The sequence below is a fragment of the Carlito syrichta genome, unplaced genomic scaffold, assembly GCF_000164805.1.
Source record: "Carlito syrichta isolate Samal-C Ts95f unplaced genomic scaffold, Tarsius_syrichta-2.0.1 Scaffold316501, whole genome shotgun sequence".
Taxonomy (NCBI): Eukaryota; Metazoa; Chordata; class Mammalia; order Primates; family Tarsiidae; genus Carlito; species Carlito syrichta.
The window spans coordinates 759047-777813 of record NW_007260597.1 but is presented as its reverse complement, the minus strand read 5'-3'; the positions used below and the strand labels follow the sequence as shown (position 1 = coordinate 777813).

Here is an 18767-nt window from a genome sequence, read left to right as displayed (position 1 = left end):
AACTCAAAAAAAAAAATTTTTTTTTTTATTTATTGTAGGGATGAGGTCTCGCCAGGTTGCCCAGGCGGGTCTTGAACCCGTGGGTTCAGGCAATTCACTCACCTCGGCCTCCCAAAGTGCGGGATTACAGGCTGAGCCACTGAGCCTGGCCGAGTCTTGTGTCTTAATATTCAAAGTTACCCTTAGATTTTGAGAAGGAAAATAATTAATCTTAAAATCAATTGTATTTTAAGGATGATGAGTGTTAGTACTACTTTACTCAGTCTTCTCTCCATGAACATCCACTGGAGTTGAACATATACATAAGCATTTCTTGGCCTAGGAAGAGTGGCATATATCCGTATCAAATGGTTTTATGTTATTGTATGTAAACTATGGATTATTAACAGTGTTTTTCTCTGTTCACTTGTTACCACAAAGCTCTGTTCACTTGTTAAACTTTAGCTCTGAGCTAAAGTTGTGGATCTCAACTAAGTTGGTGTATGCTTTGTAAACTAACTTCAGACATTCATTCTACAAATATTTACTGAATTTGCATTACGGATCATGCTCTGTAATAAGCAATAAAAATTTCCTAGTAAGGATTTTTGCTGTCCTAACATAATTTACATTCTAGGCAACTGGAATATTGGCATATTTTTACCCCAATGTTCACTTTGTTTGTACTTTGATGAACTGTCTCAAATTTTTTTGGAATGTTATAGAATGTAAGTGATATGATGTAAGTAAATAAAGTAGAAGATATAAACTTATTAAAACCAGGCTAGCGTAAGAAAGAAATAATAAATACAGTGAGGAACAAGGTTCTGTAATTATCTAATTAGAAAAAAAATATTTATATCAAACGTTAAAATATTGTGATTTTCTCAATGAAATGTTAGTGCATACTAGAAAAAATTAAGTGCCTAAAAAAACCTTTAAGCTAAAGTTAAAGTTGACTCTTTCTTTAGTATTTGAATGTAAAAGTTTAGAAAATAATATTTTTCCACAAACCGGATATATTTCATATATTCTACTTAAATTATAGATTTTTTTTCAGGATTTCAGACTCACAAAGGGTCAGATACTTTCAAGTTTCCACATAAATCGCTCTACCAATGAAATCTGCATGAAGATAAAATTGCAAAATACACAAATAAGATCATGAAGTGGAAAACAGGTCAAAGTGCAAAATATATTTTTTTGAGTTAGACACTGAAGCATTTACCTCAGTGTACCAACTCCACAGAATTTATGTAACAGATAATAAATTATGAATAACTCCTCTCCAAGCATCAGAATATGAGAGGCAGCAAATATCACCATCAATCTGCAAGTTCATGCCTCATAGAAGTGTAATGGCAACAGCACCTCACCCAACCATCCATTTGACCATCCACTTGACCATCCAGTCATCTGTATATCCATTCACCCTTTTTTTCTGTGAAGGGCTTCAAGGAAGAGGAAGAACATACTAAAATATAACACTCTCCACATTTTTAATAGGAAGCCTCAAGCAGAAATTGATTTAAAAAAATCAATTTTTTTACATTTCTAGAAAATAGTTGCAATAAATTAAATTGGAAAATTATAAGTACTTTTAAGACATGGGAAGCTGTCCAAGAAAGAATGAAATTCACTTCAACAAATATTTGTTGAGTACTTACAATGCACTAAGCATTTTGGAAAGTACAAATAAGAGTAAGAATTAGTCTATATCCTTTAGACACAATCTAAAGATCAAATGGGGATCCACACAGTTCATGCACAACTAACATAAAATGTGATCATTAGGTATGACATTTTGTCTGAGGTACAAATTCATCCAGCTCTCCCTCCAGAATACACAGTATCTTTTTCTTCATTTCCTCTGCTAGAACCCTAAACCACGCCTCCAGCAGCACTAGCTCTGACCATTACTGGTTGCCTCCTAATCAGATTCATTGCTTCTTTCCTTTCTTTCTTCATCCCACTCTCCACACTGCAGCTAGAGTTACCTTTTAACCACATCATGGTCACACCCCTGCTTTAAAACCTCAAATTACCTCTCATTCTATTGAAAATAAAATCCGACATTTTTAACATGGTCTTCAAAGATCCTCATTTCTGGACTCTACCCATCGCTGGGACTTCATGTTTTATTACGCTCTCCTTTAGTGCATGACACGTCAGTAACACCAACCTTCCTCTTGATTCTCAAATAAGCCAATCTCTTGCCAATCTCAAGGCCTTTGCCCTAGTTGGGGCCCCTCTAGAAGGCACTTCTAATTTTTGGCAAAACTAGTTGCTTCTTATTTATATTCCTATTTTAAAAAATACTTTTTTAGAAAGGTAGCTCTTGAAATGTACTATACAATGATTTTTTTTTCTTTTATTTTTCGAGTCAGGGTCTCACTCTGTTGCTCAGGATGGAGTGCAGTGGCATGATCAAGGTTCACCACAAACTTAACCTCCTTGGCTCAGGCAATCCTCCTGCCTCAGCCTTCCAAGTAGCTGGGATTACAGGCAAGTACAACCACATCTGGCTTATTTTTTATTTTTATTTTTTGTAGAGTTGAGGTTATGCTGTGTTGCCTAGGCTGGCCTTGAACTCCTGGACACAAGCAATCCTCCTATCTTAGCCTCCAAAGTGCTAAGATTAGAAGCATGAGCCATTGAGCCTGGCCAATTTTTTTTTTCCTTCATGCCTAATAGAATTATCTTTTTAACATTTATATTCTATCTATTCCTTATGCAAGCCCCATGAAGAAGAGAGCATGATTGCCTTATTCACTACAGTATCTTTAGGGCCTTGTACAAGGTAGGACATATAGTAGATGTTCCTGATTGCATTTTTCAAAGGTGGCCACAATAAGATTTCCCGCCCTACATGCTCCACTATAATTTTGCCACTTTCCCATTAAGAGGTTCATTGTTGAATGAATAAATAAAGAAGATATGGTATATATATAAAATAGAATATTATTCAGTCTTAAAAAGAAGGAAACCTTGCTCTTGTCACGACATGGATGAACCTGGAGGATATTATGCTATGAAATAAGCCAGACACTGAAAGACAATTCTGTACGATCTCACTGAAATGTGTTTTAAAAAGCTGAACTCACTGAAGCCAAGAGTAGAAGAGTAGTTGTGAGGAGCTGGGGGATCAGGGAAATGAGAAGCTGTTGGTCCAAGGATACAAAGGTTCAGTTATGCAGGATGAATAATTCCTGGGAATCTGACGTATAGAATGATGATTATAGTTATTAACATTGTATTGTATACTTGAAATTACCAAGAGAGTTGGTCTTAAAGATTTCTACCCAAACACACATACATAAAATGGTAATTATTAGTATGTGGGGTTATGTATATGTTAATTTGTTTGATTCTGGTATACAGATATCAAAATATCACCTTGTACATCTTAAATGTATATACTTTTAACTTGTAAAGTACATTTCAATAAAGCTGAGAGGAAGAAAAGAAGCTAAACTTTCCACACTTTGAATCTGGTTAGACTTGTGACTTGCTAGTAACCAATGGAATGTAGGGTCAGTGGCAGTTTTTGTCTTAGGAGCCTGAGGATCTACCTTCTCTCCTTGCTAGCTAGAAAATTCCCTCTTAATGCCTTTAGCTGACCCAGGTAGGCATGATGACTCTCCCATGGGAAGCCCACACTAGCTCATGCAGAGAGACCAGAGGAGAGGCCTCGGGCCTTGCATGAAGAGAGAGTAAAGTGCATCCATCTCCCAGCTGCTCTGTTTCCAGTCACCATCTGACTGCAGACACCAGAGACACGCTGCACAAATACTGCCTCACCAACCAAGCCCTGCCTCAGTTTCTCGACCTATGGAAGCCATAATAAATGATGAAACGATTGTTGCATTACACTATTAAAAAGTTTTAGGGTGATTTGTTAGGCAGTAAACGTTAATAGGGACAACAGATGCTAAATAAATGTTTGATGAACAGATGAATGTTGAAATGAATGAACATATATAGAGCAGAGGTTGAAGATATAATGATGGATAAGGTGAAGGTCTGCAAGAATCCAGGTGAGATGGCCTTCTGCACAGTCATAATACACTATGCTAACTGATACAATTGGACATAAAGAGACTGCAAGGGTAAAACAGAAGAAAGGGCGATTTATCTTGCCTACTGGGCTCCAGGAAAGCTTCCCAGGGCAAATAACAATGAAAGCTGGACCTTGAGTGATAAGTAGGAGTTTTCTGAATTGAGAAGAGAAAATGTTACAGTCAGAGGAAACTGCAGGAGCATAAATGCAGAGTGCAGGAAAATTCTGCCTTTTTCTCTTTTTCTAAAAGAAATTATTCAAAATGCAATGACTCGTATGTACTCTATTTTGATAGTGTTAAAACAGTCAATATTCATGCTTCTAGAGAAAGCTCTTGGGCTTTTTTCCTACCTTAAATATATTAGCAGAATAGTATAATATGTCATGATATTGCAGGTTCCTACATTTGCATTAATATTTTCTTCTTTAAATTTTGAGTGTGAGCAGGGATACAAAACATGATTTGGGCTGTGGGCAAAGGCATGTGGGATTTTTAGGCTTGAGTGAGAAAATGCTATGATGACCAAAAGAATATGGTATTTACTCCCTGTAAATAAAACGCTTATGCTGGGGAAGGATATCAATCAATTTACCCAATTCTAACAAAGAAATCACTTAAAGTAAAATTCCAATCCCCAGAACATTCAGCTTCATTAACCAGCTTTCCCCTACCGATAATCTTAACACTTACAAAATATTTTTTAAAGAGGCTTTAACGTCTACAATCCATAAACACAAACTTGAAATATGGATTTAAGAATCACGTAGTCATCTGCAAAACTCTAGTTAACACGATTTTAGAGGCAAAAATTGGCAGCAATTTGTTTAAAATAATATTTGGTTGGACTTTCTTTAGGAAGGCTTAAATAACGTGCAACTCAGTTGATTGTTCTAAAAAAGAAAGGCCTGCTTTTATCTTTCTTTTCAGCCCAGTCTTGTTACTCTTAAGGGTGTGAATAACATGATGAAAAAGGTTAAGGAATCTTACAAATAATATTAACAGCATCAGGAACCCTTTACATTATTTTACTTTTATCTTTGCAACTTGAGTCCACTGAGATAAAAAAGGGGGGGGGGGTTCTCCAGAATGTGAGAGAAATGGGACAGAGACAGAGTTAAACATAATTTGTCCAAAGGAAACCCTGTGTTTCTCTGCCTGTCATGGAAGACCAGTTTCTTTAGCTCACCTCTCACTAGAAGTGTGTGCCAAGTAAATGCCACCCACCAGACTGACTAACCTTCCAAGTTAAGGATTTTTGGTCCCGTTTTACCAGTAAGGAAGCCAAGACTCAGGGATTATGTAACTTGTCTAACACCCTATCAGTGGCAAGTAGCAGAGCCAAGATCTGACCCACATCCTTCTGACTTCAATGCTTTGCTCTTTCCATGCACTAAAATTAAATAAAGCAGCAAATAAAACTTACATTTAACTTCATCTGACACAGTGAATACTGTGCATAGCAATTAGTATACTGCATGCCAATTAGGCATAAATAATTCATATGATACAATACAAATACACACCCCCAAACTGAAGCTGTCTGGTGGTTCATAGGGGAAGATGTGTAGGCATGGACTAGGGGATGGGAAAGGAGAGGTGATTAATACCATACTGTCCCCTGAACTGCATCCCAAACCAAAAGTCTGGGATTTCATTGACCCTTCTCTGACTAGCTTTGCTCTTAAATCCTCTGCTTAATCTTTTCATAGTGTATGTGATTTATGGACAAATGAACCCTTTTCTTTACTGTCTCCAGCTGAAAGCCCGAGAGAAGTTGAGGTACGGGTTGGGGAAACCAGGCAGGAAAGGAGGTTGTTCTTTACTCTCTGCGACTCTTGCCTATAACGCAGGCATCTCAATCTCCCCTTTTAAGAAAAACGATCTTCCTCCAATGTTCACCTTCTTTGAGGAGAGGGATGGTTATCTAGGAAAGAACTCAAGTCAGGCTTTGTTACTTTCGTGACCACATGTGAACCTTGTCACTAGCACAATTGGAATAAAGGAATAAATACCCAGGTTCGCTTCTTGTCTACGCAATCCTTTCTGTTTAGATAGCATGTTCTCCAGTCTTTAGCTTTATTCCATTTTGCATCCTTTCCTCTGAGATGCCTGACCTTATGGAGCTGCTCTCCCACTTCCTAGGGCTGAGACAGCATCTCTTCCCTATGCTTCTTACTGGCATATAAACACCTCCATTATCGCCAGGACAGCAACGTCCAATATTTCAACTAGCCAGTCCTAGTTTATATGTGTTGACTTGGAGGTAATTACCAGCAGTGTCCCCTTTCCCTTTTAAAATGTCCCAGTTTGTAGAATAGATTCTACGGTCAACTTAATCATATGAGTAGTCTGTCCCGCTGTAATCAATGGCTTAGTTTTCCACATTCTAAATAGACCGTGAGCTTTTTGATAGCTCCTGATGTTTCTTATTCATCTACATATTCCCAGAGCTGGGCAAACTACCCAGCGCTAAACAATGATATGATAAATTAGTAGACAACATGGAATGTCTTCCCTCTAGGCAGGGGGCAGGAGCATCAATCTATTTGGTTTCTAAGAGTGGCAGCATCACACATATTAAATAAAATTCTCCTTGCTAATCTCCCTGATTAATTTGAAGTTAAGGATATGGGAATAGAAGATTCACTGAGTTCTCAGCTGTGTATCTGAGAGTGGATTATTAAATGAAATTCACTCAGCTTCCACACCTAAGAGTTGTGAGGGAACAGCTTGTTTAGATGAGTAAACTGGGGAGCAGGGAGGAGATGAAAACAGAGTCAGGCTCTTTGGGTGAAGGGGGCAATGGAAGCAAAGTTTTGAATAGTATTACAAAAAATAAACTCTACTGTGAGAAGACAGCAGCCAAGAACTGTGAAGGAGTGCGGAGGGGATGAAGACAGAAACTATCTGGCAAAGGAATCCCTATTCTTCATCTAAGATCTTGTGCCAAGGGGAAGTGCCACCTAACAGATTTTTTGGAGTGTGATAGAGTTTCTAGACACATCTTTAACAAAGTGAGATTGTGGCTACTAGGAGTGGCAATGACAGAAATGTCAAGTGGTCCTGGCTCTGGTGGAATCATCCTGATTACTGGCAAAAGCCTAGATTCTGCTTTTAAGTGCCATCATCAATTTACTCAGTGTTTTACAAAAGGCAAACGTGACCAGTTGGGAGCATTTCTTGAGTTTTTAAAATCCTCTATGGTGCTGCTCAATCAGGGTGAGATAAATGTAAAATTGCATGTATTGTTTAAAAAATTAAGGCATAATTTACATATAGTATAATTCATTCTTTTTGGTGTCTGGTTCTGTGAGTTTTAACAAATGAATGCAGTGATGTAACCTCTTTCACATCAAGAGCTAGAGCAAACCCTTCACCCCCAGAAGCTCTTCTGTACCCCCAATAGTTAACCTCTCCACGTACTTTCAGCCTCTGGTAAGCAGTGATCACTATTTTCTGTCTGTAAAGCTGTGCTTTTTTTCAAGAATGTCATATAAATTGAATAAAAGAACGTACAATGTTTATTGCATTTCAAAGCCATCTAAATGCAGGAAATACATTAGGAATTAGAATTAGGTAATACTTTTTTTTTTTTTTTTTTTAGTTGGAGTCTCACTCCGTCGCCCAGACTGGAGTACAGTGGCACGCTCCCGGCCACCACAGCCTTGACCTGCTGGGCTCCGGCGATCCTTACGCCTCAGCCTTCCAAGTAGCTACCACGCCCGGCTAATTTTTTTGATTTATTGTAGAGATGAGGTCTCGCCAAGTTGCCTAGGTGGGTCTCGAACCCACGGGCGCAGGTAATTCACTCACCTCGGCCTCCCAAAGCGCGGGACTATAGGCTGAGCCACCGAGCCCGACCGAGGTAATACACTTTAAAAACATTGACTGGATTATGGCTATTAATAAATAGAAATAAACTTTACTCTTTTTCTTTAAAAAGCATTTAAGCTTCTATAGTATTAAATGCTGCATAGAACATTTGAAACAATCTTAATGTGTTAATTAGAAGTAATGAGCCATTCTTTGACTTTCTTCTTAACTGAAGTTATTGCAATAAAATATTTACTATCATAAGCAATAACATACAAATGAACGCCTCCATTTTAAAAAATAATTGGCCAATGTGTTTTAAGTACCACTAAGTGATAGAGATAAGCTAAACATTCTTTAAAATATGCCAACTAGCTATTTCTCACAAACCAAGCCTGTTCATATTCTCAAAGGTCTTTTTACATTATACTTTGTTCAAAGGAGACAAAAGATCCATTTTTAATTTGTCTTTTTTGAAAACAGGTGGATTTAAGTGAATGAATGAGTGGAATAGCATGAAAACATTGACACCTGGTGAAATACTATTGAATACTCAAAAAGGCAGGCCATTTCTATTTATTAAAAAATCTTGCTTTCTGAAGGAAGAAAAATCACAAATAACTTCACCCAATCCTGTATGATAAAAATACAAAGAAAAAAAAGCAAAACAACAAACAAATACACAAAAACCCCTAACCCCACAAAAAACCCCAAACATTTATTCAATGCAAGTACTAGTAATTTTAAAATTTAGAATATTTAAGCACAAGGTAACTTAAGTTGATCTTTAACTAATAAACACATCAATTACTAAATGAGACTGTAAACACAGGCTTCTCTACTCAAAACTTGAGAGTCCATGGAGATTTGGATGTAAGCTGTACACCTTCTACCATTTAATTAAATCTACCCTTCCTAGACAATTGTACCCATTCCATGGGTCAACTACTATCTCCAGGCTTGGCATACCTAAATTTCTATTTATAGATTAAGCATCTCTCCGAAGTTTCAGATTCACATAGTCAACCTCTGTATACACAGATACATTCAGTTGGTTTTTCAATGGGCACTTCAAACTCAATCAATCCCAAACTGAATTTATCATACTTGTCCTCACTCCTGCTCTTTCTGTAAATTCCCTGTCACATTGAATGGTATCTGATGCCTAAGCTGGAAATCTAGGATTCATCTTTGATTCCTATCTTCTCCTCCTGTCACGAATGTAATCAACTGCTAAGTCCTGTTGATTTAAAGTCTTCCAAAACTCCTTAAGACTTCCCTTCATTCTCGCTGCCATTAGTTCAAGCTATAATGTTCTCTTGCTCAGGTTGGTGGATTGCTACTAAACTGGGCCTCTTGCCTTCAGTTCACGTACCACTTCAACACATCCACTGGCACCATGGTCCTCTTCTTTAAACATAAATTTGATCTTATAACTCTGCTACTTTGATTTCATTCTGTGGCTTTCCAGTGCCTGTGAAATAAATTCCAAACTCCTTAATTTGTCTTACTATGTCATAGACAGTAAGATTCCTGCAAACCTCTACAGCCAGATTCTCTCCACACCCTCCCCTTATAACACACTTTATACTGGAGGTGGACTAAACATTCAGTTACTCAAATACCTGCTATGATGTGAACGTGCCCCTTCAAAAATCATGTTGACACCTAATCCCCATTATGGTGGTGTTAAGAGGTAGGGCCTTTTGGAAAGTGATTAAATCATAAGTGGGCATAAGATTTAGTGCCCTTATAAAAGAGATTGGAGGGGATTGCCTTGCTCCTACAGTCATGTGAGGATGTAGCAACAAGGTACCACTATGGAGCAGAGCGAACCCTTAGCAGACACTGAGTCTAGCAATGACTTGATGTTAGACTTCCCAGTCTCCAGAACTGTTTGAAATAAATTTTTATTATTTACAAATTACTTCATCTAAGGCATTTTTTGTAGCAGTCTAAACAGACTAAGACAATAGCTATGCCATGCCTCGCTTTTGTGCTTTTACCTATGCTGTTCCTTCTGCCTGAAACACTCTTCTCCAGTGACAACCCTAGTCATATTTCAAGTTTTGCTACAGACATTACATTCTACAGAAAGCTTGCTCTGATTCCTAATTTGGAGAAGGAGCCTAATTCTCAGGTGATCCCTGACGATCCTGTACTCTGCCAGATGAGTTATATCATGCTTGTCCTGTGTTACCTGTCTGTAGACCCTGAAAAATTATGAAGAGTGGGATGGTCTTCAACAAAAAACAAATACCTAGTGCCTGGCCCATAGTAAGTACTCAAAGTATTTTCAAATGAATGGATGAGAACTTAACTTAACGAGCCCAGCAATCACTATTTGCACCACAGACTCTTGCTATCTATTCAGAGCAGCTTTGCTAAGCCCTCCATTGGGCAGTAATCCATGTACTGTCTTAGCTTGAAATGCTCTCCATACTTGAAAATAACAACTCTCATTTCTTCAAAGTGTTCTGTAATTTAGGTGTCTCACTGACTTGAATCCACATTACCATGGCTGAGTCATAATGCAAAGCTGTTATTGTGCTGATATAAAAACTTACAAACCAGGTATGTTATTCAAGTTATTATACTATTTACATAGTAGACATATTTATCAGTTTATGAAATTCTTAAAAAGACAGTTAATAAAATTTTTAAAAAGACATTTAATTCTTTGATTTTTTTTTTCTAATTTAGGCCTTGAATGATACTATATATAGTAGAATATTGGCAGTAGCCCCTATGCTAGAATAGAGAAAGCTTTCCAATTTATCAAAAGTTTCTTATTCACTGACAAGTCCAAATTTACCTTCCAAAAAAACTTTAAAAATCAAATCGATTTCAAATCATGTCACAAATATTGCATCAAAAATTTTTGTTTTCCCTTTTATTCTTAAATGCATCAATGAGAATAGAAATGAGATTGAATCTGAGTTTTTAAAGTTAGAATAGTCCATGACTGAACGACCACAATAAATCTACCATTTAACGCATTTTTCTGATTTGGCTGAAGCCTGCAGACCAAGTCAAGAGGGATAGATATGGGGCTTTTGTTGCCAAATGATGACTGCAGCCCACTCTGATTTCCCATGAACTTGGAGAAGATTCAAGTCTGCAACTTGCTCAATAATTGCTTCTAGCAGACTTCTCCCTAAGCATCAAGCCCCTGGCTCATCAGTGTTTTTGCTGTCCAAAGAGATAAAAGCAAAATCCAAACCACAGATCTGGGAAAAATGGCAGCACCATGGACTCTCTCCTTAAATATGTTTCCTCTTTTTAACTATATCTTCATATCTGAACATTCTTTATTATTTGTAGGGAAGACGCTAGACATATATAATTCAAAATGGAACATCAGTAAGTCTGAAAGGGGCAGACTGCTATTACCATGAGAATAGCAACCATTTTCTCCTTTCTCCTTAAAAACAGACTCTCAATTTTTCACTAGGCACATTCTCATCCAGGAAAAAAAGAAAATCTATATTTTCCAGCCTTTCTTACAGTAAGTGTGGCCAAGGAACTAATTTCTGATCACTAAGGTGTAAGGGAGAGTGTTATATGAGACTTCTGGGATGTCTATTAAAAGGAAGAAGTGTATCAGTGTATCCTTATTTCTACCTTCCTCCTTGTTATTGCCTGGAATGTCATTGGAAGGCTGACACTCAAGAGACATTTTGATTCCTAGGGTGAAGCTGGTGGGGCAGCAAGAGGGCAGGGGCCTGCATCTCTGATGATGGTGGAGTCGAGGCAGCCTTGAATGCCTAACTTCAGAGGGACAAACCAACCAATGAACCCAACCGACCAACAAAAACTTATTCTTCAGTCACTGTTACTGTCAACATTTAATTTGTAATATGATCTCATTCTTACAGATCAGTATAACTATGCTAAATTCTTGTTTTATAGCAACTGAGTAAGGAATGGAACTGTTATCTCTATCTTATGAATGAGGAAACTGAATTACATAAATGACCTAATGACACAGCCAAGTCAGAAATCCCGGTTAGATTCTGAAACTTATATACCTTTCCCTGCATCATCATTGTACAAATGTTCAGGTAAATCTCTCCTTGTGTGCCTTTAGCTAAAACTCTTAATCTTTTTATCCCTTTTTAAAATTAAGATTAAGAATCTCTGCAAATCCACATGTACCACTGTGAGGACAAGTGGGTTTATTATTGTGTAAAGCATTGACTTTCTTGGGAAATTGCCACTATTTAATTTACATATATAATTAAAAGGGTTAAAAAAATTTTTGAACACACAAAAGTCAACAGTTCTGTAGGAGGAGTTAATTTCCAGCGCAATCAAACTTAACGTGTTTGTGCCACAACTACATTTGTTTAAACTGTCCTACAAAATCAAACTCCAAATCACTAATTAACCTCCTGCTCCATAAACCTATCCTGTGTGGCCTAGCATTTGGCTGGATTGTGTCTACTCAGTTCACAATTTTTCCTTGTCATCCTGCTGTGCCTGTCTTTTAATGAAGGTATCTGCTGTTAAATACCGGAGAAGTTGCAGATTGTGTTGTCATAATCAACTCACATAAAAACGCCATTGGGCATATCATCTAAAAGTGATTGCAACCTGGTTGTCTGCAATATGACTTTGTGATTTTAGAAAAGAAAGTCCACATTTCTTGGACTGAGATTTTACTGTTTGTTTGTTCCCTCTCATTTTCAAAAGTAATAATCTAGACTCTGCGACGTCAAAGGCTGGGATCACTTCTCAGATTCTGGGATCGCTGTGCAAAATGTCGCACTGATAAAGTTCAGTGGCTACGCCCTAGAGTCGAATAGACATGGCTCCAAACCCTGGCTGTGTGATTTTAGGCAAATTACATAGTACCACTCTACTAAGTTTCAGTCTTCTCATTGGTTGCAGAGATATTTATAGGAGATAATTCACACAAAGTTTTGTATTACATTTTCTATCACTGTTGTAACAAATTAAAACAAACCTGGTGGCCCAAAGCAACATAAATTTATTCTTTGACAGCTCTAGAAGTCAGAAGTCCAGCAGAGGTCTCACTGGTTTAAAATCAAGGTATTGACAGGGCTGCGTTCCTTTTGAATCTGGAACCATTTTGTGCCCATTCAGGTTGTTGGTGGAACTCAATCCCTGTTGTTATGGGATTGAGGTCTCTGGTTTCTTTGCTCATGGCCCTCTGCACCATCTTCAAGCCAGCAACATCCATCAGGGTCCCTTTCAGGCTTTAGATATCTCCTGTCTCTTTGATTATCACAACTCTCTGATCAATCTTTCCGCCTTCCTCTTCCTCTTTTAAGAGCTGAGATGATTATTTTGGGCCCACCTAGATAATCCAGGATAATCTCCCTGTTTTAAAGTCAACTGATTATCAACCTTCATTCCATCTTCAAATTTAATAAACTTTTGGACTCTTTAAGGCCATTAGTCTGATTATCACAAGCTCTGAGCATAACACCTGTCATGTAATAAGTACTCAATACATAGTAATAATAGCCAATACTTATGATTACACTTCAGCAGGTACCGATCTAAGTGCTTTATTAACATTTATGTATTTCACCTGCATAACAATCCTCTTGATATTGGGCATGAACTATTATTATCATCTCCTTAGCAAATGAGGAAATGAGGCTCAGAAAGATCAGGTGACTTCACTGAGCTAGTAAAAGGAAGACTGAAGATCTGAACCCAGGAAGTCTAACTCCCAAATCTGTGCTTTTAATTAAGTCCGAACCTGCTGCTTCATTTAAATTTTGTCATAATAACCAGGAAACCAGGGAAGCCTTTGCATAAATTAAATACCATAATGCCAAATTTTTCTTTACAGGGTAATAGCAATACTGATATTTCTTTGGCATGTGCAGTCATAACATCATCTCTTCTTTATCCTGGAATGTGAGACTGCATCTGAAGCAGACATTCCTTTGTCATTCTGGTTGAGTTTTCCCAAGGGAGTGGGGAAGAAAATCCTCACTAAAAGAAAGTATTCTTTTTTTTTTGAGTGGAGTCTCACTTGGTCGCCCAGACTGGAGTGCAGTGGCCGCTCCTGGCCACCGCAACCTCGCCTGCTGGGCTCCGGCGATCCTTCTGCCTCAGACTTCTGAGTAGCCAGAATTACGGGCATGCGCTACCACGCCCGGCTGATTTTTTGATTTATTGTAGAGATGAGGTCTCGTTGCCCAGGTGGGTCTCGAACCCACGGGCTCAGGCAATCCACTCACCTCAGCCTCCCAAAGGCACGGGATTACAGGCTGAGCCACCAAGTCCGGCTAGAAAGTATTCTATATAGGAAGAAGTTAGGTGAGTATCCTTCTATCTTGATATTTCAAAAACTGATTACTATTATAATGAGAGTATTACAGAACAAAAATAATACTATTTTGGTTCTTAAAACACCTCACATTCTACTGAAATGCTGCTTCATTTCATTTCATATTGAAAATCGACTTCAACATCACGATGGAAAGTGAGAAGAAAGTACATGACCACCTTTTTGAACAACAAAATACCTTTCATGCTCCTGGACAGTCACATCTCCTTTCTTCCAGGAAGAGAGTGCTTTTGGGGAAGCTCTGGGTTTACAATCCAAGCTGACCAGGCTGCCCACCTGCACCTGAGCCAACTTTTTCATTGGATTCTTTGAAAAATCTGGAGCAGAGGCTGAAAAGCAAGAAAGAAGAGAGAGAATGGGAATTGGGTCATTAAAAAAATTTCCTGTAAATTTCAAATGTCAGCTTTATAACTTTTTAAAGAAAGTTTTCAAGGTGTCAATGCTTGATTTACTGGATAATTCACACCATTGTGTTTTCTGGAAAGTTCTAAAACAATTATTATGACAATTACTTCCTGCAGAAATTTTTAGTTTACTGTGAGGACTTAAAACAGCTCAATCATGAGTTTGTTGAAAGAAAGGACAACATTTGGTATAGGAATTTTTAAAAAGTGATTTCAATGAAGATAGGAGTAAGGCTGGTTTCTCTGACTGACTTTTAGGACACAGCACTTGGCACAGTGCCTGGCTCTCGGCATGGGTTCAGCAAATGCTTTTAGAATGCAGGATGAGTACTGAATTACTATTCTCATTCATACAAATGTATCCAGTTCTAGTATAATATTTTCATTATTGTTAGGTTGAACTTCTAAGCTAGGAAAAAATACAGTATGCATATTATGTTAAATGTTATAATATTACAGTAAATATTATATGTGAAAAGCATTTTGTTTGTTAATAATGCATGAGATGTCAATCCTGAAACAACACCTGGACATTCAAGATACATAATAATGTATCACTTGAATGAAATGATATGTTAATCAGAAAATCACTCTTCTATTTACTGCAAATGTAGAAAGAAGTTAAGAACCTAATGCATTTCCCAAACAAGACCTGTAATCAAGCCTGTAATCCCAGCACTTTGGGAGGCTGAGGTGAGAGGATTATCTGAGGCAAGGGGCTCAAGATCAGCCCAGGCAACTTGGTGAACCCTCAACTCTACTATTAAAAAAAAAAAAAAATCATTGGGTGTGGTGATGTATGCCTGTAGTTCTAGCTACTTGGAAGGCTGAAGTGGAAGGATCACCTGAGCCTAGCAAGTTGAGGTTGTAGTGGACATGAATGTGCCACTGCACTTCAGCCTGGGTAGTGACAGAGTGAGATTCTGACTCAAAAATAAAAAATAAAAAATAAAAGACCTACTGCATTTCCCAAATTTCTAATGCTGTGTCTTATGGCAAATTGCAGTGACTGTAATTTATTTTGTATGATTAGTGGAGATCTTACAGTGAGTTACATTATGTGATCAGATATGTGATTATGGTAAAGAAAACATTATCTAGAGGTTGTTGCCTTTAAAAATTAAACTTCTGAGAAAATAATGTTTACTAAAACAAACAAACAAAAAACACCTGTTTATATTTACATAAACACTTTTTACATTTTTTTAACATATTTTTTTCCCTACACAACAATCCCACACAGGATATTAAGTATGAATTCATCCATCTTAAAGATGAATAAACTATGTCTCATCATGTTAATTTTCTGCCTTTGATTAAAACTGTGTGCAAATTCTCCCTCTTTTTGTTATGATATGCTACTTCTCCATCATGGGTAACAGTAGCCAGATTTTCAGTTACTGATCTACCCAGGCATCAGCCCTCCTGGTACTGATGATACATTTCTAACCTCCAGGCAGTAGGGATGAGAGACCTACTTTCCATTAAGCCAGGGTGTCTGAATCACTCTTGACAAATGATATTTTGAGCCAGAAACTAATTTGTTATGAGAGGCTGTTTTGTGCAATGTAGGATATTTTGCAGCCTCTCTGGCCTGTACCACAAGATGCTAATATCACATACAGATCTTGTCGCTCCTTCTAAATCCAACTGTGACAACCAAAAATTTCTCCAGACATTTCCAAATATTCCCTTGGCATAAAATTATCTCCATTTGAGAATCAGTGAGTTAAATTGAGTAGGGTCTTATAATTTGCTGGCCATATGGATTGGGTCAACAACAATTACTAACAAATTAGGCAATATGGGATCAATGACATGCAGTACAATGATTTCCATTTGAGCAATTAAGAAAGTCACCCTTCTTCCCTTGGAATGACTGTGCTAATAAATCCATCATGTTGGAAAACATCATAAAGAGCCTTGTAATGGTGATTATATTTGACCTCTGATCAAGTTGTACTGAAATCCAAATTATCTCATTTTAATTACACGGACTAATATATTCTTTCCTTCTTACTCCCTGTCTTCCTATTTGTGCTATGCTACGTCTTGGCATTTTAACTGCATTTTTGGTCATTTGAAACTTTAGTGTCCTTCTGGATAACTGCTCTAAGTGTGATAGAACGTTTTCTTTTTTCTCCTATACCTAAAGTATAACAATGAGAAAATAATTCAGAATTTCAGGCAGTGAAGCCTTGCTTAATTATGATTTCAGTATGTCCAATGCTTCTAACAGCATTACTAAAAACAAAAGCAACTCCTTTTGATCCAAATGATTGATTAGATTTCATTATTTGCTTTCATGGACTCACAACAGAGAAGATCAAAATCACTTACTGTCTTAAAAGGCATTGCTTAGTTGGTAATATTGGAGTTGGATAAGAATATCTTAGGCCAACACTTTCTTCCTGCTGTTGATTTACTTCAATCTTTGAGCCCTAATTCTGACCAAATTTCTGCTTTTATTTAGAAATCTTTAACATGTAGGACTTGATTAGAAACCCTGAATTATCTTGTTGTAATACTGTAGATGTTACTATATGTAGGAATCTAATATGAACAACAACTGGGGATCTAGGAAAAAAATTAAGAGAAAAGTAGAGAAAGGCAGTCTTACCAACAACCTTGAGCTCAGCACTGGAATAGACGAGGCCATGCTTGTTTTCTGCTATGCACTGGAACATGCCAGAATCAGTCACATTTAGGTTTGATATTGTAAGGGCACCATTTTCTATCTGTATTCTCTCCTAGATGATAACAAAAATGTCTTGCATATAAACAAATATACCATCTTAGAAGAAAAATGAACACCACTGACATTATCATTTCAAACCTGCAGTCTCATCAGAGTATCGGGCAGTCTGACCTGAAATCTAAACTTTTCCTTATTTGAAATGTGAAAGACTAATTTAACATAATATCTACACATTAGAAATATGAATAAACACCTTTCAGTCAAAAAGTATATCAGTAAAATAAATGACAAAACAAGAGGTAAAATATGGAAACCATTTTCATTTTTTCCCTAAGGTTAAAGGTTCAGACTTTAAAAATGTACCATGAGGTTGATTTCTATCCTGTCATCTGAAAAAGTTTTCAACATAAAAAAATAATGCAAGCTAAAAACATTACAAATCCTATAGATAAGACAAGGTTCTAGAAAACACATATATTGAGCAGGGTTTTTAGGTAGTATGAAAGATTAGGCATAGAACTTTGAAGGAACACAATTGACATGCTACACACAAAAAAGGGTAAAAATTACATGACTTGAAAGGAAAATGTTGGAGAAAATAAGTACTCACATAACAAGGTAACCAAGTAATAGATACATTTATTCTCCAGACGCCACACCAAGTTGTCAAACAGGGAAAGGAAATTACATTCTACATTTGATTAAAGTAAGTCCTTCTTTAATTTCAACACCAAAAATGTAGTCTATTATTTTACAGAGTAAATTCACACAATCACCTTTTTGCAGTAAAATGCAAGGTTGACAATATCTCCACACTGGTAGACTGGGTACTTGATTGGATGTTTTTTTCTTCCTGTTACACTGCTTAGATGCATGGAAAAGTGTGTAAACTCTACAGTTTCTATTGGTGCTAAGGACTGAAGAAAGCATTTCCTTAAATGCAATGGGGAAAGGGTAGGTTAACCAGGCACACTACCTTACCTCTAGCACCAGGGCTGCACCATTTTTCAACCACCGGTAGGAGGGCTTGGGCTTGCCACTTGCTCGGCATTCCCAATAAAGACTGTCCTCCACAGCTATTTCCACATCCTTTATGAGTTGAACCCAATGAGGCTTTGCTTCAGTTGAAGAAAAATAAGAAAAAGAAAATAAATTGACAGCACCTAGCAAATAAAACATATTTATTACCTTATCACTTTATCCAGGTAACTATAAATGTATATAAGACGTAAGTAACAGATCCAAGTGAGTATAGAGGGTAGAATTATATTTAATTTGCTCCACATTTACTAAGTGGATGTATGAAACATTGCTAGACTTGAAGATGGATGTTGAAATCTGTCATTTCCTAAGCCAAATTCATTATACTTTCTCTATTTTCAAAATTCTGGGAACTGTATTATATTCTTCAGATGTCTATTTAGTCTATAGCAATGTAGGTACACAAGAGTAATTTTCTTTTCTATGTTTATTTTTGAATC

The 18767-nt window shown here is 37.1% G+C and overlaps 1 protein-coding gene across 1 annotated transcript in view; it reads right to left on the bottom strand.

The window, feature by feature from the left end:
- CNTN3 (contactin 3) overlaps positions 1 to 18767 on the bottom strand; it is a 262835-nt gene that overhangs the window by 78407 nt on the left and 165661 nt on the right. The window contains exons 8-10 of the mRNA XM_021707315.1: positions 18268 to 18404; positions 17209 to 17338; positions 14363 to 14513 (exon numbers count right to left, since the gene is read on the bottom strand). Of these exons, the coding sequence (XP_021562990.1) occupies positions 14363 to 14513; positions 17209 to 17338; positions 18268 to 18404 (418 nt within the window). The remainder of the gene's footprint in view (positions 1 to 14362; positions 14514 to 17208; positions 17339 to 18267; positions 18405 to 18767) is intronic.